The sequence below is a fragment of the Aptenodytes patagonicus genome, chromosome Z, assembly GCF_965638725.1.
Source record: "Aptenodytes patagonicus chromosome Z, bAptPat1.pri.cur, whole genome shotgun sequence".
Classification (NCBI taxonomy): Eukaryota; Metazoa; Chordata; class Aves; order Sphenisciformes; family Spheniscidae; genus Aptenodytes; species Aptenodytes patagonicus.
Window position 1 is genome coordinate 42,014,370 of NC_134982.1, and position 25,164 is coordinate 42,039,533.

Here is a 25,164-nt window from a genome sequence, read left to right on the forward strand (position 1 = left end):
AAATTCAGAATTGCAGACTGTACCCCTTATAATATATTCCATCCTATACATTTTTATTACTGCGATTGTGAAGAGTCTTATAAATGTATTGGACTGAGATCAGACCTCAAAGAATCATTACTTCAGTCGCCTTCTGAAGGTCAGAGTCGGTGTTTCTTGTACTTTTTCACATCATTCTTCTCTTTTAAACCTACACTGCCACTCAGAAAGATTAACCCCCCAATTTTAAATACATTAATATTTTACTTACACTGGTTATATGTTATCTGAAGCTTTTCTGAGCCCTTTTTTTTCCTCACCTCTGGTTTATTCCCAAGCAATCTGCCTGAGAACCAGTGGCTAACTTTGAGTGGAGAAGAGATATAGTCTTCATTGTGCATAATGAACGTTTTTCTTGTCTACATTACTCTAAACCATTCTTCTCTGTATGTTCGTCCATTAGCAAGTGGGGGAGGGGAAGGAGATTCAATTATCAGTTAGGTCAGAAGGAATTACGATGAGTATGAAGAAATTGATCCAACTGGAACTCATTGCAATTTACTATTAAAGTATAGCCATTAGGGGGAATTTTATTAGCATGGTTTTTTGTACTCTAATACCACCAGCGCTTGTATAATAGGGTTACCAATATATACAAACAAGAAGGGTGGGACTCTGCAGCAGTAATTCTGAGTCACTAATGAACTCTTCTCAGATGCAGTGCAAAAGCTGACTAGCAGAAATAGCTAATCACAAAGATGACGTGCATGTTGTTAAAGTAGTGTAACACACACATCAATTTCAAATAAGTCTTTACTGACTATGCATGGAGTTCTGGAAGCATTGCAAGAAGAAAGAAGGCAAGAAAGGACATCAAATTAGTCGTGAATTTGGGGACATTGTTATTCCTCCATTAGTTATTTGCACCCGCTGGAAAGCTACCTACCTCTGTTCTCAGCAAGTCACCACCTGTTAAAGGGGCTCTGGAGCCTTCTTTTACAGAAAGAACTGAAGAAAGGAGTTGGTTTCCCAGCTGTTCCAGCCAACTGGAACAGCATCCCCTGATTTCTGATTTCTCTAAGAGACATTTTCCTCTAAATATCTTTCCAATTTAACAGGAAACCAAGAAGTTGTATGCTTTTTTTTTTTTTTTTTTTTTAAAGCTTTCTGGTAAGTCAGAAAAGGTTAATACTTAGTCTGATCATCAGACAGAAAGTGACAAAAGTTTGCAAAACAATAAAGAAAACAAATTTGTGTAGTCTTCCATTAATGCAGCCACAATTATATCAGTAGGATTACAATTACAGGGTCATCAGTAAGGACAAAAATATTTCCAAAATGTGTCTGTGATAGAAAAAATTGAAACTCTTCCTCCGAACCTCCTGGCACCTAATATTTTCATAAAATGATTGACCAACAGCATGATGCAATGCTGAAGCACTTCTGGTTTTATACATCTCTAATGCACATGTAATGATATTGCTTTATGCTTACTGATTTCATCTTCCATTTTATTGCCTAGTCAGGCTGCTTTATGAAGACTTTCTTTAACTCTTCATAGTCCACTGAAATATCTGTAAGCTTTTCACACTCTTATTAACCCAAATCCCTTACAACTGTGTTGAACAGAACATGACCCAGCTTGAGGTAGGCCACTTATGTCACTAAATCTTCTTAGTAAAACTCAGCCTGCAAAAATTAACTTTTCCATCTTACTGTTTTCCCTCCCTTCCCCTCAGCTTTCCCCAGTTACTAATCCCTCAAAGGACTTTCCCTCTTATCCAATGTGTGCAGTTTCTTTGGAAGCATTTGATGAGGAAGCTTTTTGAAGGCTTTTTGAAAATCAAAGTGTACTATATTGACTGGCTCATTAGAGGTGAATGCTGTGAAATGAACCAAGAAGGGGAAATATAAATAGTACCATAAGCATGTAAAATGAATCATCATTAAGCAAGAAAAAAAGGCCACAAAGGATTATGCAGGGGTGGGAAAAAGTCAACCAATAGTAAAAGGCCTGTTGAACTCTGGCATCCATGTGGCTTTATGCCTACATGCACTATGTCTAGCTAACTTATGATCAGAACTGAAGAGTTCTCAAAACATACCCTTCCAGCATCAGATAGATACAGAAAATTGTCTTAGTCATGGGATCTGGGGAGGGGGAGAGTGGGGGCGGAGTTATTTCCATTGCACATGCCCCAGTGCATGTTGCCTTCCTGTGCCTCGTGGCAAGTTAGGCATGCTCAGCAGAGCTGTGCCTCTGCTAATGCTCCAGCACTTGTCTGGCCTGTACGGATCTTGAAGTCATAGCTGAGGAGTTTTATTACATTTAACAGTCCATCCAAATCAATCAGGTCTTGGGAATCCCAAGCGTTTTCCTCAGAGCCGTAAAGACAACTGGCCAAGTTAAGCAAGATATTACTGTTGTTTGCTATATGTTTTATTGTGATGGTTAAAGATCCCTAAAGAGACTTGTCTTACTCCAGTACTGTAAAAGCAATATAGCAGAAAATAGTGCCCCTCTTAACACACTTAGATTCTAATCTAAAAACAAAGCACACAAGGGAAAGGTAGTTAGTTGCTTTATTTCCAATTTTCTGATAGAAGAACTGAGAAAGTATGGTGGCTTGCTCAGTCTTGTAGGAAACTTGGATTATAAACAAGTTTCTCCCTACATACCGAGCCATTCTTCCTTTTAAAGGAGTGCACTTTGTGAGTCTCTGTAGCATGCACATCTTTTCTTTCATAGTCTGTTCAGTCCACATTTGGGTTAATTCCTAGTCATCTCAGAAAGGACAGTGCCTGGATTACAAAGAGAACACTGATTTTATTACTTTCTTTTTGCTCAATGAAATCATTTAAATAAGTTTCATTTTTAGTCCAAAGAAGCTAGTATTTGAGACTTAAATCAAAACATGTTGTTATTGTGAGACTCAGTGAAAAGGACATTGCCAGCATACTGTGATATGTCATTGATCAGTCAAGATGCTGTAGTATATAACCTACTAAATTAGATAAAATGCATTTTTTTAGTAATTAAAGTTTTGAGGGGAAAAAAAAAATTTTCTTACTGAACTAATTGAAACTAAAATTGACCCTCTGTGCTGCTCTCCTGAATCACTACAAAACCCACGACACCAACTCTTCCATGCCTGCTATAAAAATCCTTCCATAACTGGATCCAGCAGGTTGACATAAGGAGAAATTCCTAAATTCTCTCAAAATTTCTTGGGTTTTATTTGTCTCCCTTAGAGTACTGCTATAGCCGTGGATTGTAGTGTGTTTCTCTCCCTATACTACTTCATTGATCTTTCAATTACACTCAACAATTAGAGTATGGCAAAATTGAAGCTCAGCAGAAATTTTGGAAAAAGTAAAATACTTATTAATTTTAACAATGGCTTTAGCCAGTGAAAAGGAAGCAATAGTGGTTGGCTTTTATCATTTAGTGCAACAAAATGCACAACCCAAAATATAAGCCTACTTTGTAGACTTGTGCATAAACAGATAAAAGTGCTACATAAAAGTAAAAAGTGTTATCAGAAAGAAAACGTTTGTTATATATTATATGTATTTTATATATATATATATATATATATATCAACCCCTCTCATGCACTCCGTGTTCCAGAATAAATTATACTTTTTACTTCCTAGAACTCTAATTTTGGAAGCACGATCGTTGCCAGTTGTAGATGTTCTTTATGGACTTCACTAATAACAGATGCCTGTTCTTTTGTACTGCTCAGAATATTCAGAAAAAAATAAATTTGATAAAACTCAAGCAATGAGTATACTGCTACTTGAAACCTACTCTCCTATACAGCTGAAAGCATAAAAATATGGAGCAAATATTGTCCCTTTTTATATAAAAGCTAAATTTATATTTTACTAAACATATGTTGAATCCAAACATCCTTAGATATTTCTTGTGTTAAAAAATAAAGCCTGGCTTTCTCAGTCTGTTTCTAGATAATGCTTCTGATTTATCAGAGACTGCAGTTTCAGAGTAACCAATTTTTATATTAGTGCAGGTGCTGAATTTTATAACTATAACTGGAGGTAAGAACATGCCATTAGCAAAGTTTTCTCTGGGATGCTCAAACGGTACTCACAACAGAACTCTGCAGTCTTGCACTACTTGCTCAGTTATATCTTCAGCTTTTTTCAGTATTGATTTGGATGGTGGAATAGGGAGGAAATTTAAAAGCTGGAAGATTGTATGCACTTCAGAGGGCAGGGTCACAACGGAGAAGTTAGAAGTCAGCCTGTCATGGAGCAGGTGCTAGCATGAACTTCTGAAAAGCCCTGGACAATAACAGACTAGACTTCTTCAGGAAAGGTGGGGACCTTCCATGTTGTAGTGGGTCACTAGATAATTGTTAATAGTTAACAACTTGATTACATCATAACTCAACGCTGTTTCAGAAAGATGAGTATTATGCTGGAATTTAGTGACAGGACTGATACACAGCTTTGGGAATCATTCATTTTTATGGCACTGGGCACAGGTGAGGCCAATGTCTAGTTATAAGACAAGTCAAGGAAATAAGAGCAAACAGGAGGTGCAGAAAACATAACCAATGAAGAAAGCATAAAGCTTAAAGAACTGGAATTCTTTACTATATATTACAGCTGAACTAACTAAGAAGGCTTATTTTCATCAACGCACCAAGTCCTGCACACTCCCTTCTCCCTGATACCATCAGTAAATGCATTATAAAGGACTTCACTCTGCCAGTACCAAGTCCCCTTCATTTTCAGAATACCACCTACCTCCCTGAGACTACCAAAGGTTATCCAAACCAGAAAACGTGTGCATTGAAGAATTAGCATTGCCTTAGAATTAGTGTCTCCTTACCATTCTTGTATATGAAAAAGAATCATATAGCTGTCAAGCTTGATAAGTATGTAGCCAGAACTCACCACTTTAAACCACGGTCTTTAAAACACATTCCAGTGAGTCTTGTCAGAAAGACCAGCGTTCATATTACCCGCTCTGTGTGTGTGAACCAGACAACACGTACATCAGACTGTCAAGATGGGCTACATGTTTCCTTTTCGTTCTTTCACAGTAATCTGAATAACAACGTTAGCTTATAGCATGAGACTGCTTCCTTCTGTCTCTCATACTTCTTTGTTTTTACAGTGTCAGAAAGATTATATTTTGCTTTAATTATTTTCTGCAGGTTTCAGAATAATGATAAAAGTTACAAATCTCAGGCAACTAATTAGTAAGTGTTTATTACTTCATTGTTGTTGGATTTGTTGTTACCAATTTTGACTTGGTTTTGGTAGATATTTTGCAATTATCCTTCCAGAAAGATGTTATTCTTTGAGAATAAATTGAATTGATGGGGGAAAAAAGATTACAAATAACCATAAATAGTTCACAAGTTTGTTTCATTGTAACTTTTATCCAGTGTCAAAGCATCAGAGCCCCCTTGCAGGCCCGGTCAAGAAATAATTGCTCTAAGGAAAGGTGTAAGAAAAAGAGATTCAGTTCTCTCATTGCAAACTACAAGGTGGGAAGCATGCCTGGGGTGAAGCTGGGGACTGGCATATTTGTAGCATATATGGAGAATTTGAGCCATTATGCTTCCAGGATCCTCTAAATTAAACCAGGAACTACTCTATTCCCTGGTGTACCCCAGAACAGTGAGGCTGCAGAGGAGGCTTAACGTGAACAACAGCTACTACCTTTTGAAAAGCAAAGCACGCATCTCTCTCTTTTTCTGCCACTACTCTGATTACACTAAGTTTGTTGTAAATTCTTTGCCTTCACGAGACTGCTCAGATTCAGGCGTTGGATCACATGACACATGCATGTTCATTGTCCATGGTGGGTTACCCTGAGCAATTTTTCAAGTGCTGTCCCTGTGTTGAAAGTCATGTTCCCACAGGGAATGTAAACAGAGTATAACAGTGCTTTTACTTCAAGCTTGCTGCCACCTCAGGGTGCAAAGGCAACTGCTGAGGTTAGCCCAGCTCCTCACCTATTGACAGAATGCCCTCAGCCCATGCAGCGTGAGTACTGCTTCACAGCATGGCTGCTGTCACATTCATTAACCTAAATTTACAGGGGTGTCTTAAGCATAAACACTTCCTTTCAACTCTGCAGAGGAAGATGCCAGGGGACATTATTCCCTCTTCTCAATGCAGAAAGAGGGTGGGAAGACATTAAAGCCAAAGTTTTCCCAACCTTTTAACTTGCCTGTAAAATGTAAGGGATTAAAAAGAACAAAGGAATGGGAACTGCAAGAGTGAGAAATTGAAAATCTGCTGAGTGTTGTGGAAAAGCAATTCACCTCAAGGCAATAGCCTCAAAGCCTAGGATTTTCTTGCTGTCCTGAAGATTTTGCTTATCCTTTAATCAGGAAAAGAGTCTGACAGTGTGGTTTGTGAAATTTATTATTACAAAAAAAAGTATTTCAGCTGTTGAACTGTGCATGCTGTGAACAGTTCAATTGAAAATAATTGTATTCTCATTTTCACATCTATAAAATGTATTAATAATAAGATTCACCTTGCAGCTAAACAGCAGACACAGAACCAAAGCATAGCCTTTTAATCTGCCCTGCAGCAGCATTACTAAGTCAATGTGTGGAGCCTTTGGTGCTGCAGCTCATTAGAACTGCAGATCAAGCTGTCACTGTTAGAAAGTTTTGAGCTGTGGCTCTCGGGGACAAACTACAAGTTGTCAGTAGAATTGCATGCACAGCAGCTTGTAATCATACAATGAATGGGCAACTCAAGTCATTCCTCTTCTATCAGATCTTGCTGGCCTGTGCCCTCTATATATTGAGAGATGGGGCAGGTATCAGTTTAAAAAATCTGTAACTGTTTTAGTTTGGTTTTGTTTGATTCTTAGGTGTGTGAGAAAGAACCTTCTTTTTCTTTCTGACTGTGGCATGGGATGCATGGTTTCTGTGTCTGTAGAAGCTGGTTAATGAATGTGTTCCATATTGATATCTGTTAAGCTATATGTGCCTGTAGAATAAACGTTTTATGAATGGGGTACCAAAAGAAACAGTATAAAAGACACTTGAACCAAAGCTATCTCCTGTTCTCACAGTGGAGTGCACTGCTTTGCTGTTGGCCAGCTGCCCTCTTGGGCTTCTCAGACCTATTTCCTCCCTTTTGCGGGATGAACAGCTTACAGAGTACCCTCTGTGTGACAGCTTATAACAGCAAAAGAAGTCTGTGAGTTTCCCCTTGCCATCCAAGAGTTGACCAAAGCGCTGCAAACATTCATAAGTGAAAATAATAGAGAAAGATATCTCTGGCCAAAGAATTACTAACACATATTATTTATAAAGAATTATGTCTCAATTAGATAGCTCTTTAGAATAACAAAAAGGGAGAGAAGATTAGGAAGAAATTAGTAGGTTAATATATTTCTGTCTGCAAGCATTTTTGTCAAAACATGTGTCCACTTTTGTGCATTAAAAAGGACAAAATTTTGTTAGATTTGCAAAATGAACAATGCCAGAGCTGTGAAGAAAATTCCTTGCAGATGAAGCATAGCCCAGCCGAGTTTTGTAACAAGTCACTTCAGCATTTCTTCAGCTAGGACTTCATTTTACAGATTTTTAGTTTTGTCTTTCTAAAAAGACAAGACATACGTAACCAATGCAGGGAACAGTATTTCTAGCAAAATGGTTTTGAATGATGAGCCAGGATCCCTCAATACAACACCAATTCTTTTGCCACATCAGTGTAGTCTTACTTATGTCACTGGAGACCCACCAAAGTAGCTGACAGCCACATGTGACCCAGTGCTATTATTTGGTCTGTCTGGAGGCTATGAGTGGGATAACTCTGCAACAATTTTCTCTGTCTGCAGAAGAGTTTCTCTTGATGAAAACAAATCAAAAGAAGTGTAGCAAACTCCCCACTGAATGGAGACTTTCTAAAGCTGTTGTTGAATGCAAGCAACTGCCTTTGTACTATTCTAAGAATGGGCCAATAGTTTTTTCCAAGGAAATTGAAAATGTGGTGTAATATCATGTGTACACCTCTCCAAGAGTGGAACTCACCTGTATTGGTGTGTCTGCAGAGGACCTCCTGTGCTGGTGGCTCTGAATGAGCTAGAACAGGGGGCACAGTGCTGGGTGGGGTCCATGAAGAAAGAATCAAAGATTTCGATCAGATGAGGTGAGGATTTATGGCAACGTTATTGAAAGACAGCAGGAGACGGGGTATACAGTGTGTGTGTGTAGTCACACAGACCTTTGGAGGACTGACCATTAGCTGGACTGAACATTAAAACAGTGGCCATTGATGCTATTGAAAGAGATTACCATGGAAAACCCTTTAAGCAGTGTCTGTGTCTAAAAGGTCAGTGTTTACAAGAGGTGGTTTAAGTGCTAAGGTTATTTTCTACTTTAGACATAGAAGACAGCAGTGCTCAACTGCAATATTTCACACAATTTTGTGTTTGGTTTTTTTTCTTTTGGATCATCTTGTCAGCTGGTATCTTATAATTGATTTAGTTCAGAGGGTCTTTTCTGTTTAGTACTTTTTTTTTTCCTCTGTCTCTAAAATGCAGGTGGTCCGACCATACCAGACGATGTCGAATCCCATGAGTAAGTTGACAGTGCTCAACAGTATGCATTCTCATTTTATTTTGGCTGACAATGGCACTACTGGTAAATATGGAGCAGAGGTGAAACTTCGTAGACAGCTGGAAAAGCACATTTCACTTCAGAAGATAAATACAAGTGAGTAACATTTTGCTTGTATTGTTTTATAATTGTAGTTATATCAAAGACACTATGAGTATAAATAGGCAATAAGGTCTGTCTATTTTGGGGAGTAGTTCTACTGCCTAAAATGGTTAGCATGAGCTAATAAAAGCAAATAATGATGAACAAAGAAAATAAAATGTGATTTTAGAGTACTGTGGGAAAGGGTACAGCACAGATGAATTTGTTTCTGATAAGTTTCAAATAATATTTGTCAAGGCTCTTCAGGTTCAACTTAGGTCTTTGGTACCCCCATCTCCTTAAAACTATATACAGTTCTGGTCCCTTTGTTTTGTAAACAATACAGTGGAATTAGTAAAGGTAGAGAAAAGGGTGACAAAAAATAAGGGAGAACTTTTTACGATAAAGACTTTTCAGGTTGGAAGAGAGATGACTGAGGTGTATAGACATATACAAAATCCTGCATGGTTGTGGGAGAAATAACTGGACAACTCAAGCAGTCCCAGAGCCATTGATATTTAGAGGCAGAGATAGTATCCCGTAGAAATGTTACTATATGTTTGCACTATGTTTATTGATTTTTCTTAGGCAGCTGTCATTAGCCACAGTCAGAGGCAGAATATGAGGTTAGATGGTCCTTTCACCTCAACTTTTACAATCATGATGATACATTCCACATTATAATCAGACTGAAGCCCCAGTTTTTCTCTCAAAGTTGTTGGTTTTTTTCTTCTATAATCAGGTACTACTTTCCTACATAAAATGAAAAGTAAATAGTCACCTAAGTAAGCACTTATGCTTGGAAAAAATAAACCTCAATATTAGTATTATTATTTCTGTAGTGTATAGATGCTTAATTTAGATGGGGAGTTAATTTCTTTCTAGTTATTTTGGATTTTTTTTTTTTTGCTTCTGTTTACAATCATTTAGTTTTTAGAAACTTAGTTCTATCAAAAAAAAAAAAAGATCAGCTCTAGAAATTGAACCTAGGCCATATATAGGGAAGAAATCTTCCTTTGGATATTAGCCAGACAGGAATTTTTTTAGTCTCACAAACAAACCTCAGTGTTGTACCTGCATAAGCTACCTTAGGGATGAAAACAGAACTCATTTTTCAAAAGTGATCACAGCCTTTTTGCTGATAACTCTCTGTAAACATGCAATTTTGAGGCCAGGAATGGTGACAGTTTTTGTGATATAGGCACTTGAAACTGGAATGAGACTAGAAAACGCATTTAGACTCTCAGACATCAAATGATAATGAATTACAAGCAGGCTCAATGGGGTGAACATGAACTAGCATGCTGGTCAAGCTTGATAAAGCTTTCTGTATGATGAGTATAGCCTGTGCTTAAATTAAAATGGTGTGCTACTTACACTTTTCAACACCACTGCATGAACTACATGCACTACAGGCTTATTGTTTTTATGATATCAGAGTATATATTGCTTTTTCTCAGAGGGCAGTGTGTAGGTGTGCACAAATGTGTGTGCATCCTAAGTGGTGTGTGCATACGTATGGGTTTCCTTAGCAGATGGAGATAGTATGATCTAATCCTAGGTTCACATTTGAAAATGGCATATATGGCATATATGATGTAATCAAATTGTAGAAAACTGTGTCATAAATAATAATTATTTTGAGGGCATTCATAAGAAAAATGTGAGCTTTTGCAGTTTACAGCACAACATTGTGTTGGGGAAATGTTTACGTTAAAAAAAAAATCTCTTTAGACAAATTTAACTTAATTTAGGTTTGGACAAGAGGTTTATCTGTTGAAAAGTGATTGATGGATGAACCTCCAAACTTTGGTGGTTCAAGTCAAATGCTTGCCTGACCTCTTCAAACACCTACAAAAAATGAAAGACTTCTATCCTCTGGTTTCTCTCTGCAGCCACACACACACCCCCCCACACCAGGAGTATGTCTCTTCCTTTTCTCTTCCCTTTTCTCTGTGACAGTCTCTCTCTATCATTTAACCCCTCCCTCCCAAATCTCTCTCTCTTATAAACACAAAACCACTTGGGTCTCACAACACTTCTTCAAAATAGAAATGTGAGAGAACTGTTAGGAAGGAAGGTTGCTGGTGAGATTTGTACGTCTTGGTCCAGTGACATCCTGAACGTTTCTGCCACGTTTTGTTTTCCATTATTTTAAAAAAAGGTGACTGAGTCCTGCCCAGCCTCTAGTCAATAGAAAGGTGACCATATGGATGAGGGAAGGACCACCTGCCCTGTTAGGTCAGCCAAACAGATGGTCACTTTCTGATGCCTTTCCTTACCCTCATTCAGAGCAGAACAATGGAGATCCTCGGCCCTGTGCAGGCGGGGGCGCTGCTGCAAAAGGATCTTCATCCAAACGGGAGTATGTGTAGCCATGCATGTGTGTCCTTATTTACCATTTTCCAGTAGTAAGCATGTGGAGTGGGGAAAAACACTGACAGCAGCAGACTTTTGTTTGCTGGAGAGTCAGGAAAAGGTACAATTTTTAGTTAATCACCAAACAAAAGAGCAGAGGGCTAGAAAACAGAACAGATTTAGGAACTAATAAACAGTTGGTAACTTCTTATTTCACAGCCTGTCCCTGGACAAAAGTGCTGAAGGCAGATTTTATTCTTATTCTTAAGCCTGCCTGACTTTTACATGCGAGGCTTGTCATTTCTTCTTATCTACTTTCCTTTGCTTCAATTGTATCTTTCTCCAGCGCAGTGATAGCTCTCCTGGATGTTTGGGATTACACACCATTCACAAAGGGAAACTTCAAGCTTGTGCTCACCTATTAAAGACACAGAAAGTGGTATTCCCTTCAAATAGATTAGGACAGTGGCAGTCTCTTTTATAAAATTTATTATTAAATCAGGTCATTAAGTATGCCAGATAATTCTGAAAGACTCAGCTGGTTTTGTTCCTAATATGGCATCATACTCAGTCATTCAGCAGTATCTAATTTCCTGAATGCGTGTACTATTAAATAATAATAATAAAAAGCTTGCCTTATGCCCCCTATGAACACTAGAGAAAAGATTTCATTGAATACTCTGTTTCCACTCTACATTTTTAGCCTTTACCTCTTCCATAGCTCTTATTTTGTCCACAGCAAATATTCAGGAATTTAAAAATGCTTTCCAGGCAAGCAGAGGGTACAGTTGCATTTGTGGGTCAATTGAGTCTGCAGGTTCAGGACAGAGTCACTCAGTTGTGAATTTAACTAGAGGTCAGTTTGATGCTTCAGTACTCAGGGCAGGTCTTTCTTATTTTCACAAGTGAAGACTATTTTAACACAGCCCAGCAACCATCTCTTGCAGTGAGCCACAAGTTGTCTCAAAGTCATGAAGTTTCAAAGTGCATCATTTTGTAGTAAGAAATGTTGAAAGTAGGATGAACTTTTCTAAAACTGTTTCAAGATCAAAAGGAAATATTGAAGGTGATCTGATCAGAAATGTTTCTGATTTCCAATTCACATAAACATTTCAGTCCTGGACTTTTTGCAGGAATTTAAAGGCAGGGAGATCACCTTAAGATATGCTCTGGAAGAAAGGAAAAATATCTTTGTGACCATCTCTGCCATATGGTTTATTTGTACAGCATTGCATGGATAATTTGACAGCTCATGTAAAAATTTTAACATTGAAATGTGAGTTAAAACAATTTTATTTCATCCTATTCCAAAAATATTGCGTTAATGAGACGAAAGTTTTCATGACAAATGTACAGAGATTTTAAATGCAATAAAATGTCCCAGCTCAAGAGGTGTGATTTTTTCAGAGATACAGTAAGTGGACTGCAGCTGAGTTTCCAGCTATGATGCTATGCTTACACTGTTTCTTGGCATGCAGGGATCTACAGCATGTCAGGCTGACATAATTCACTGCTGACAGTTTACTGATTACTGATTCACTGCTTCTGGAAGTGCTTGTAATATTAAACGCTGTCTCACTGCCTTGAGCACAAGAGGGTTCACAGCTATTCATAAAATGATACATTTCATATGGGCTGGAACAGACCTCTGAAGGTCCCCAGTCTGAGTCTCATCTCAAAGTGGACTATTGTCAATGCTAGAATAGCTTGTCCGTAGCTTTGTTTAGCCAAGTCTGAAAACCCCCAATAATGGATATTCAAACATCTGTATGGGCTCCAGCAAAATATTTGGAAACTTTCCTCACCCCACCATCAGTGTCTGATCTGGAGCCCCCAAACCACTATTTATGGCCATTTTCCCTTCATAGGGCCTGGCCCTTGCAAGAAGAGGATAGCTCTAACACCTTTTTAAGACCCTTCCAGGTAGTTGTAGGGAGGTATTAAATTACTCCTTAAACTTCTTTTCAAAAGGTTAAACAAGCTCTGCTGTCTCAAACTTCCTATTCAGACATATCCTCTAGGCCAGTATATACCTTAACAGCTTTTCTCTGGATGCTCCCCAGTTTCTCCTCATCCTTCTTGAAGTGGACAGCCCAAACCTGAATCCAGTACTTCAGATGCAGCCCCACTAGTGATGAACATAGTGGGTGTGGGATAAAAACTCACACTTGACACACTTCTCTAACGTAGCACAAGTGCATTTTTTGCCTTATGTGCACTGAGAGCATGCTGTTGGATCACATTCAGACTGGCATCCACTGTAACCCCAGGTCCATGACATAAGCATCTAGTTATCTGAGTAGAACAAAAGCTACAAGTTTTACTCTGAACAGTTGAGTAATTTACCTTGTTGGAATCCTTTTCCAAGAATGAACACAGAAAAATTGCCATTTATGTGGTATTTTTCAAGTTTGGACTTCATTTTCTCAAAAATCACGTAAGTCCTTATTGTCTTTGAGCCCTGAAATAACTTTCAGTTTAAAAACATGTGGTCTAATTGACTATCTTTATAAGGATAACTAAAAGTCGTTAGGCATTCAACCTCAAGAGATAGTATGCCATGATATTGTAGACCTAGCATTTAATTATTCTTCTTCTAAAATTCTTATGCATCCCTCAAGCTCCTCTCATCTACAGTATTTCTTGATTAAAGTAATTCTAATGTCTTTTGTTCCAACACTCAATTTTATTCAGAAGGAATAGGGATCAACGTATCGTCTAAAATGTTGAGAATTTCTTTTCTTTTCTAGAATTCCATACACAATACATTTCCTCCTCCCCCTGATGTGTGGGAAGTCTTCTGTGCCTTGTAGATTTTCTGTCCCCTTTGCAGCTGCTTTTTCGCAAATACTATATACAACTTACACCTTCTTTCCAATGGGTCACAATGGTGGAAAGAAATGTTTCAAAAGAAACTGTTTAAAACAAAAGAGGTAGAACAATTTTCACCAGAAAACTGGTGTTGGCATTGGATTAGAAATCAATGAATATCTTATGATCCTGCAAGATGTGAAAGTGCAGCTAGTCTTTTTTTTTTCCCATCCTGGGAAAATACTAGTGGCCAGTACAGAAAGAGAACTTAATGTATCACCAAACAGATGATATAATCTATAAACAGAGGAAGGAAAGAAATGAAGCATCTAATTACTAGAGATGACCTATTGCAAATTCTCCAATTATGACATTCCTGGACACTAACAAAGTATTGCTGTGAAGTGTGCTAGAATGGCCCAGTCATTTGCTAAGTTGTACATCATTACCACTTTTGCAGAACATTGCTGAGTAACACAATAGGTACATCAGTCTTGCCTCCAACCAGAAACACAAAAGAAATCTGTCTACAAAATGTGTGTTAGAAGTTACAAGTTATAAAATATTCATTCCTGCTGCTCCACAGATGGTTAGATTAGAATAATTGCCAATATAGTAACTCAGCTAATAGGTCTGATCTGAGCACTGTTGATCACTTTCAGGTAAAGTCACTCCAATAGGTTGACATGCCGTGGGTTTCACCCATTTTGTGATTAGCCAGAACAGTGCTTTCTCATTAACAAGTGTGATCTAGAATTACTTCATGTTATATAAAAAGACCATTTACCAGTACTTACAGAACCTTCAAAAATCCTATCTGAAGTTTCCCCCTTTTGGCTCTGGACTCATGTTTGCACTTTTATAATAGGCAGTTCATTCCTCCTGTTTGCATTAAGGCCTTCAGTTCATGTGATATAGTTGTTGCTATTAACTGAACTGTTACTACTAACTGAAATAGTCTTAAATCCTTAAAGAGCTTACAGCATGATTGCCAAGCACTTCCATCACAAATGCCTGCTTTCTTTCATATGAATGATCTTACTGGAGCAGTGGAGAAAGACAAGGACACAAATTATTTATATGCATAAGGTGATTGCACATGGCCTATAAAAAAGTTTTTAATTTGAATGAAAGAAGTTGTGAATTAATTAGGAATGTTGTAAGTTTTTCTTTAGAAGAACATGGATAATTGTCTGTCAGCAGAATCAGAATCTGGATGCAACACAACGCATAGCATAGCGTAGCACAGCGTAGCATAGCATAGCATAGCATAGCATAGCACAGCATAGCATAGCATAGCATAGCATAGCATGCACTTACAGCATGTTCTTGTATAGGCATAACTATTTTGGGAAACATGCAATCATTTTCTTTGTCTTGCATGTATCAGCACATACATATCAGTAATAAAATTTGTGTTTGGCATGTGTTAGAAAGGAGTAATGTGCTTTCAGTAGCAGTTAGAAGGGCAGAATAAGTTTTTGTCTGATATTTGCAAATCTGACAAATGGCCTTGAAAACATATTCATCATGTGCTAATGTCATTTTTCTTTTAAATCCAGACATCTTATATTGAAAGCTTCATCTACCAAAAGATTTAAAACTTGGTCAGAATACTGCCAGAATTTTCTGTTCTCTGTGACTATCTGACAGAGATTTTACATCCTTAAAATTTGCTTTGGAAATAAGTGAAGTCCAACCAGTGAGGCAGTGGTATTCAAATTGGGCTTAACAACTACCATCATGGAACAAAATGTAAAAAGATCTAATGTTTGCTCCAATGATTTAAAAGAGGCTCATTTACAGTGTTATCTACACTATGCTTCATCTTCTCTGCACCGTGTGAAAACAATAGAAAAAAATACATATTCTGTACCGTAGGTGCCTTGTCCTCTTTCCTAGAAACTCTAGAGAGCGTAGTGTTTTGGGTTTTATTTCCCTCAAAAAAAGGGAAAAAAAACCCAAACAAACCTCTGTGTATTTTGCCCAAGAATCACTCTGCACTGCTCAGTCAGTTCTACACGTTGAAGCATGTTGGTATTTCTTAGAAAGATTACCACACCAAATCCTTAGGTTGTGCAGATCCACCTTGTGATATTCTTACTCTTCTTTTGATTAGTACATTTCTGGAAGAATTGTCTTCTAGAGCACGTGGGGCTTCATGTGGAATATTACTATTCATTATCAATCTGCAATTTTTCTTATTTTAAACATGCTGTTTGGTGCTAAAGGTTTGCTCTACCTCTATGGTATGCCCTTTGAAAACAGACAGATCACAGGCATTGATACCTGTGTCCTTGTATTTAATCTTTCTTCTTTATAGAGTTGGTGAATTTAGTTGAGTTTTGGTAGGCCTATGAGAAAAAGTTACCTCTGAGTAAGGAACTGATGGATAAAGTTGGGTGATTTGATTGCGTAGAGAAGGCAATTTGGACACGGTAATATGTCAACAATATCTGTTCATGTGACCCGTGGACTTCCCTTTGTCATCCTATGCCTGAGAATATATGAAGGGGGCTGGGAAGGCAAAGGGACGTTCAACTGTCATCACTGGCATCTTCTCTGACCATTGCACCGTCATCAAATGCATTGGAATTCTCATTTGTTTCAGATTTTTCCTTCATATTCTGTGCAGCCCTAGATGCATTTTCATAACTACATAGCTGGAAAGGTGTAGGTATAGACTTCTTTCTAGGAGAGAAAGCCTGCTGCAAGTTTGACTTTTATGAAATCTGAGTAAAACTCAGAACTGTTTAAAGGTTGACATTTCAGATTTTGTCAGAGATCAGAAACGGGCCTTTTTCATCAAAAGCATCATGATGTTGGTGGATCAGGCACTGGAGACAAAAATATCATTTCAGAAAGGGCTGAGAAATCACATGCAGTTTAAAAATTGTTCTTGAAGCACAGATAAATAAGCAATTGATTGAGTGCAAGTGGATCCATAAATTCCTCTTATGGACTTGACTTTCCACAGATGAGTTTGTTGAAAACATGTGTTTTCATACGATTGATATACAAGCAGAAGAACACCGGTCATTTCAGCTATATAATGTTTGGACATTTTAGATTTATTGAATTCACTATAAAAATCAGAACAAAGCCATAAAACTAAGAAACAGATTATTTTAGGGTGAATCCTTTTTAGCAAAATTTCTGATGTTCTGTATCTCACCTGTTGTAGTTTTCTAAAACAGGAGAGAAAGGAGGGATAATTTTCTGAGATTATATAGTGTCAAATATGTTGACAAATATGCAAAATGTGACAAGGAAGAGCTCCTCAATATGTAATTCAAGGCAGTGTAAAAGTTGGTTATAATTTTCTAAAGTGCTGGCTACAATATGTGGTTGTGCTTACATCCAAGTTGTAAGTTGTTCCCTTGTTACATCCTTGTTACACCAAGGGAAAGTACCAAGCAAGATTAGAGAGAATGTGAAAATTACTGAAATTGTAGTTGCTCCTGATTCTTTTAGGCCATTACCTACAGCTGATGAGCTCCAAGAAGAGCGAAACCAGTTAGGTGCTGTAGTACTGGCCTAATACACAGTTGACTGCTAGGACAGATAGGGTAAGTTTTGACTGAATCCCATGAAGATTCTTGTGTGCATGCCTTTGAACTTCAAGTGCCAGCTTTGAACAATGTATTGCCATCCGGTAGAAAGTAACCGAGTGGATTGTTACCGGCTTGTGAGGCTCACAAATCCCAGGGTTTAGTCTTACATAGACTCTTCCCATGTCTTGCCTGTTCTGAGGACTCTCTAAACTTTGTCCTTTTGTGAAGACAGGTATGAAAATCAAAAGAAGGTATCACAAGTTTCTCAAGAGTTTTTCTTTTTACCATCCTTGATGTCCTTTGAAGAAGTTTTTAGGATCAGTCCAATATTAAATGAAGATATGGTCCAGGTGTCAGGTCCACAGATTTGTCTGTCAATGCCACATCTGGTAGGATGGCAGATACATCACTAGGTAGATTTAGACAGATGAAGAAGGAGCATTGGACAAATAAAAATGAAAGTACTGAGACGAAGCAGAAGAGAAAGGAGGACAGGCTGGGACAAATGAAATGCGATCATGCTCTCAGTAAAAAGGAGAATTAAAAATAGAGGAGCTAAAAGAGGATTATGGATTAGACACAAGGAGACAGAGAGGAAGTGAAAGTGTGATTGGGATACCAAAAAGGAAATTAGAAAGATGAGAATGCAGAATGGAAGTGACCATAACAAGGGGAACAAGGAGAATGAATGCAAACTACAAAGAAAACAATAAATCTGAACAAAATAATATTTATAATAGTAATTTTAAAATGTGGTTGGGAAGCATGAAAAAGACACAGAAAATTATAGCAAATGAGATTCAATGAGCTTATGGCAGAAGAAAAGTCAAAAAATAAATTGAAAATCAAAAATAAGTCAAATGGTTGTGAGCTTTCCTTTATTAGTAATGGTTCTGTGTCATTCTGTCACACATAATCCTTTAGTTCTGTGAATTTGAGAAAGACAGCAAATATTCTTAGAATTTGTTGTATTGGCTTACCAGGTCACTTTGATTTCTCTAGACATAGGGCATGTAATGAGCCTCCAAACAAGTGGAAGTTCCACTTAATTTATGAAAATAGAAAACTTGAAGTTGTTCAGAAGAGGGTAGAATGAGTTTGGGTTCCTTTTTAAAAAAAAAAAAATCTCTGTTTCTCTGCTCTTATTACTGAACGTCCTTTCAAGGATTAAAAGACATATCTGCCTCATCTTTGCCATATCTGGAAATAGTAGTAACAGATTCTGCTGTATGGAAGATACTGGAGATAAGCGGTGAGGAAAAGGCAGAGGTGACTGTAAGAAGCACAGCTATGTGAAATTAAGTTTGAGCTGGTTGTGGCATCTGGGGGATGTTCCTGTTTCTCTGGGTAATAAAACCCAACATCCCTTTCCATCAACGTATGAAGGCAAGTTACATTCCCTTTTTTCCAGTCATGTTCACTTAGCAGTTAATCGTGTAATTGTTCCGGTGGTAAGCATACTGTGGCTGTGATTTGCAGAGCTGGGGGAAGCAGATCTATTGCATATGCAGGTGATCTTATCTATTTGCTATTGATATTGATATTTTAGCCAAAGTTGTTTCATATGCATCAGGAGGTGTTTCCAAAAGGGCCTGAAGGCTGAAAATAGCCTGAAAAAAACCAAGCTGTAATGTTATTTCAGTGTAACCTAATAGGAAGGATCTGGATTATTTCAGGATGTTCTCTGTTATCACTTAGCCTTTTTGAGGCAGTTGGGACCATAGGCAATATCACATAGATGTCCAGGGTGAAGCAGACACATTTGTGCGGGCAAACTTTTTAAAGACTGTTGTAAATCCAATACCATTTTAAATCTATTTAAGCAGCACTTACCCTGTGGTTAGACATATTCTATTAACAACCAAAGAGTAATATCTGTTGATTCTGTATTACTGTAAGGCAAATGTTAGTTCAGAAATTAAAAATTACTTTCCTCAAACTTTTAAGCTCATGCTGGGTGGACTTTTGCTTATTAAAATTCCAGAGCTTATTTAATTGTTTATCCATTCTGTGTAAGTAACTCTCACTAGGATATCCAAGTGCTATGCAAACACTTGGACCAAAATGCTTCTGAAAGCCACAGGTTTAATGTGGTGTGTTTCTTTCAGCCTTTGCTAATGCAACACGCTGCTGCATACTCTGCTAGCCCCATGAAATATAGCAATGGCCTGGAAGTTGGACTTTTAAGACAGACTTCTTGAGCTAAGGACTTTCTTTGTTTTTCTTTAAGTTCCCAAAACCCCCAAGTTCCAACCTGAGTTTCAAGACATCATAAGCCTAAACTCTGCAGAAAACTCAGAAAGAAATGCTATCTTGCCCTTTTCAAATATGAATGATTAATACTTAGTAGTTGATTTCCACTCAAAAATCGTAGTTCGTCTCACATATTTAAGTTAAAACTAAGATCAGATTTGATCAAAATGTAGTTCAAAACTGTCAAAGAGCTTGTAGGCACATGAACATTTTTGTTGAGCTTCACAACACTTTATCAGTCTTCCATTGACAGTTAAATGGGATTTTCCACTAAATGCCACTGATAAGCAATCCTTGCATTAAAAAGTCCTGAACTATAACCACATCTGTTGAATAAATAGCCTGTACTTGGGAAACACGTCATCTGTTTGATGCAATTAAGGATTTGTTATCCTGACACTTGCTTTAGGATTAGAGGCCCACATGTGCAGGGTGGTTTTGGTGTTTCTATTCCTAGTTAATAGAATCACATATCTAAATTTGTAACTTCATAAACTTTTTATTCATTTTTCATTTTTATTTAGTAAATATTCATCCACATGGCATTCAAATGCAGCATAGTTTTGTTTCAATTCTTACACATGCAAAATGTTTGCAACAATAAAAGAAAACCAACCAAGATGTACTGGTTAGAATTTACCAAACCAAAGTGAGTATCAAGATACCTATTGGTAATAGAGTTGTAGTAAATGTGTTCAGAGTGCATTTGTATTAAGATTAAACCTCTGAACCCAAGTTTTACTTCAAGGACAGGTGGCTAAAAACTTCTGTTTATGAAGTTTCTTGCCATTTCAAAACTTGTATTTATGAAGTTTCTTGTTTTGATCATCATATCATACAGTTCTGTGTGAATGTATATGAGGGCTATCATGTCTGTAAGGGGAGGGTGATTACCTTCAGTATGCTAAACAAAAACATATTCCTACTTGTTTTACCATGCTGGCCATTTGCCTTTACATTTATCGTTACAGTTGACTAATGTTTAAGCTAGCTATGCACCACAGACTGGGCCCTTAAATGGTAGATTAGGCTGCAACAAAGGGTGGGATTGGGTCATACCTCAGAGCAACACAAGTGCTTGCTGACTAGCAAAAGCAGCAATTTGTCAGATAAGAGAGAGGCATCAGCACAGGGTTTGTGAAACAACCCTAGAGCTCAGGGAGTTTTTGACTCCAGAGGTACAGGTAGCACAAAGTTCCTGAAGTTGTATGTGCGAAGGAAGCCAGATTAGCAGGCACTTAGTTAAAAGAGCAAAGGTCAGAGAGAATTTTTTCTTAATATTTTTGGGAAAACCTGGTGATTCATTCCTTATAATAAAGGAGCATTTTCCATTAGCTGGAACAACATTAAAAAAAAAAAAAAAAAGAAAGAAACATTTTCTCCATAAAGCAGACTAGGAAGGCAAGAAAATCTGGAAGAAACAAAGAAACAGAGGTCCTCGTTATGTAAAATTGTATGTGACAGGAGAAGTTTAACATTATCTGGCTTTGCATGCAAATTAATTTTACTTCTGCACATGAAAGGATATAAAGGCTTCACTTTCAGGAAACCTATGGGGCATTTGTGCTAAACAACCTGTGCAAAATGGTCTATACACATGCCTCTGAGTACACTGTGCAGCTGCAAATACTTGCAGGCACACCAACATGTATATATATCTGTTGATTTATATTTTTGGATTTCTATTTTATGACTGTATTTGTCAGCCACTAAGAGAGCATTGAGTTTACCCCTTACAAAAGCCATTGTCCTAAAAGAATTTTGCACGTAGAAAGGTAGCCATTGCCCACAAATGGTAGACCTTTTGCAGGACATACACAAGTTAGAGGCCTGAAACAAATCTAAAGCCTATCATAGAAACTTTCTGCTGCTAAGAGTTCATTATCTCGTCATCTCAGATAAGCACAGGACAACCTGTGTCATGATGACCAGTGGAGAAACCTGCTAATTTATGTACCCCACCTTTCACAGTACCTCTAGGTCCAGGAAAGTTTAGTAACCTGCGGACCTGGAGGGTGGTGCTGTGCAAAACTGTAGAGGCCCCTTGGTCATGCAAATATACCTGCTTTCATGAAGAACTGATGGGCCATTCCAGCTCAGTGTTGCCTTATATATCCCTGTACATGCCTGCAGTAGGTTCAGGATTTCTAGGAAGGGTGACAATCCTAATTCCAACACTGCACAGATGAGCAGTGTGTGCCTCATTAAGAAAAGACTTTGAGATGTCAGGTTAACCGCACATGCGCTGTGTGTAGGTTCATAGAGGATTGCTCTCCCCACACTTTGGGACAGTTTGAACTCACTGGGTATGTTCACGGTGACTCTGTCTTATGTGCACCATTAGCCTGAAGTTCTTCCATCGCATCCAGCTGCTGGAGAACTTGCTTTACAGCTGCATGTTGTGTGGGAGATGTGACATAGATTTCCAGCTGTACGCCACTTCTGTGCCAACCACTGTGCAGTAACTCCTCCAGTGGGACAGCCACAGGCCCCAACATCCCAAACAAATACAAATAATTACCAAATTCTCCAGTCAAAATTTCCGGGTAGAAAAAGAAAATGAATGTAGGTGAACCCGCACCAACATGTCTGACCTGATGGTGGCCAGCAGGAAATCAGCCCAGATGCACCTACCTCCACCCAGTGTTAAGACAGAGAAATTAGAGACATTTCTGTCAGGGATAGTGAACTACAGCCTCTCAGGTTTTTGCACTGATCTCAGGGGTGAACTTGGAAATAGTACGCAACATACTGATATGTCCCAGTTACTCTTATAAGCACACTTAAAAACATGAGTAGTAAATGCATTTTGTAGTAAATAAGACATTTTATTCACTTATTGGTCTATAAAAAAATGGGTAACTCATGTTTACCTCTTCATAAAAAGAGTTAGTAATAATTTATGACAGTTATAGATAATTTATAAATATACTCACAGTATAAATATTCATGTTTTTCCAAGAACTGGAAAAAAAAAAGTAGGGCTTCTGCAAAGCATGGTAGATTTTTTTAAATCTCTTCACACAGCACAGACATTATGCAGTTTTTCCTTGCTTCCATTTCCAAATTCATTCATTTCTTCTAGTTTATTGGTTTAACTTATGTATTCATGCACTACCACTGTGTAAAGGGGAAAATGGAACTATTTTTCTGTATAATAACATGAAGGTCTACAAGTTGTCACTGGTGCACATCAGGACAAATGTTCTGGTATGTACGTACCTTCCTGGAATCACAAATGCCAGAAACTCTCTCACAGGCTCTGTTGCTGGCCACAAAGGCAATAACACCGTAATGAAGCTTTAGGTTGACTGTATAAATCTTTTGTACAATATTGCAGTCTAGTTTACAATATTGCACCAACAATATCCATAATAGCTGACACTGTGAAACACTTAGCAATCTAGTCTACCCTGCAAAAATCTATGCTTATTGAAATGCTCCAAATACAAGTTATTGTTTTGGAAATTAGGATAGTGATAAGCCTCAGAGAACTGATTTTAACTCCCAGGTCTTTGGTACTATTTATTCTTCTTTTTGGATGAATCATTATATAAAATGAAAATAAAAACACTCTTTTGTCTGTATTCTATTAATTAAGTCATGAGAGACTACCTGTCTTTTTGCATTTATAGCAGGAATGTTAAGACTTCAGTATGTGGGACAGAGACCTTATTAAATGAGAAATAGTAATATACAACTTTGTGTGAGATGTTTCACACATACCTGCTCTTGAACACGAGTTGAATATTTCCTTTGAAAATCTGAGAAAAAAAATATCTCTGGCTTACGAACTATTTTCAATAACACAGAATAAAAATTCTGACCCCATTCTTAAGTAGGAAGACCTTTGATTTTGGGATCAGACCTTTACCATCTTGAAACATAAGTGTAGTTAACCAAGTGATAAACCTCACAGTGATAACACAATAGTCAGCATTCTGAGCTATTCTCAATTCTGCAAATATACTGCTAAACAGGAAGGTTTCTCCATCTTCCAAAAGGAAAAGGAAAAAGGTTTGCTGAAAACACAGCTCATCCTAGAAATGCTGAAAAAACAATAAACTGAGTAAATTTAAAAAGAAATCCTCCATGTAACTATCAGATGGCTGGAAAACACCATAATTTTTTAGATATTTAAAAAAAATTCACTTGAACTTAAAAGAGGATGTGTCTTTCTTTACAAAAGATATAAAGAAAGCTGAGTAACGTCATTTACTGCCTTCTAAGAAACAGAAAAATTATCTAGATCTGTGAAAATTAATTGGTCTTTTTCTACGTTTGGAAAACAACATCAATGATTGAGAGTCTTTCCTGATAATAATACTAATGCATTGTCCCCTATTGAGAAGGGTTATCCGCAATTTCAGAATGGACAACATTTCAGTGGAGTGTATTACTGCTACTCTCTTTCCAGTTAATAAAATATGAAACACACAATTTCTAAGGTTGTATACTTTTAGAGTACTTAGTGGAAACAGCAGTGTTGTTTTGGAGATAGCCCAGCAAGATGAGTGCTATCCTTAGTTTTGCCGAGACTAGGGCAATTTTATGGTAAATTCCACAAAAAACATGGAGGAAAAACTTCTTGCTTGTCAATTTATTGGACTGTCCATTTTAATGCTTGGCACAAAGTTCCCACCTTCTGGATGGGTGCTAGGAGACAGCAACCCCCATGCTGTAGTCCAGTTTTCCATCAGCACGGTTTTATCTCAGCATTGTCTCCTTTCTGACAATCTCAACTCAAGCAAGAAACTCTTTTTATAATGATGATGTCCTTGGCTTTGTAAGGAATGTATTACCTTCAGATTTAGCATCGCGCCTCCCAGCCTGACATTCTCCTTCTGGATGAAGTGGCTGAAACAAGAGGGTCCCTGTGGATACATCAGGCACTTCCAGCCCCGTCTTTGCAAACTATTGTATAATGTGCGTGCACAAACTGAAATAGCGCACTTGCAGAGAATTCCTGACTCTTTCATTTCTAAGGAGATACAGAGATGTAGAAGGAAAAATATTTTGATTACCAGTTAAAGAGAAGTCCATCAGCTACCTCTTTCCTGAAATCAGAGGTTCTGTCTTATTGACATCACATGCCAACATTTTTCAAATTGGTCCAGTGTCACAGTAAGACAAGGCATGGTCAGTTCTCAATTTCATAGGTGCAAAATTGTTAGCAAATGCAGTTTTAATATCTAATCAGGAATAGTCAGTCAATGTCTTCCTACCCACTGAAATTTTTCTACAGACCCTCCGCATTAATTTCCAAATTCCTAATATTTACCAGCAAAGATGCATCCAGGATTTTTGGCATCAAACTATGTAAAAATTTAATTCAAATCTGCTCTGTGTTTTGCCTGAGAGTTATTGAGATGCAGATTTCTTTGGTGTAAGTAGCTAAGCTTTTATCCTGAAACAAATATAATGTCACAAATAATTTCAATGTGATTGAAAACATCATAGAAAACTGAGAATGTGATAATTCCCACTTACTCTCTTTTTTCA

General features: G+C 37.6%; 1 protein-coding gene across 2 annotated transcripts in view; it reads left to right on the plus strand.

Moving 5' to 3' along the window:
* The window catches only part of TRPM3 (transient receptor potential cation channel subfamily M member 3), a 287,376-nt gene that overhangs the window by 153,513 nt on the left and 108,699 nt on the right, over window positions 1-25,164 (plus strand). For both annotated transcript variants that reach the window (XM_076361851.1, XM_076361852.1), the window contains exon 6: window positions 8,530-8,701. In XM_076361851.1, the coding sequence (XP_076217966.1) occupies window positions 8,530-8,701 (172 nt within the window). The remainder of the gene's footprint in view (window positions 1-8,529; window positions 8,702-25,164) is intronic.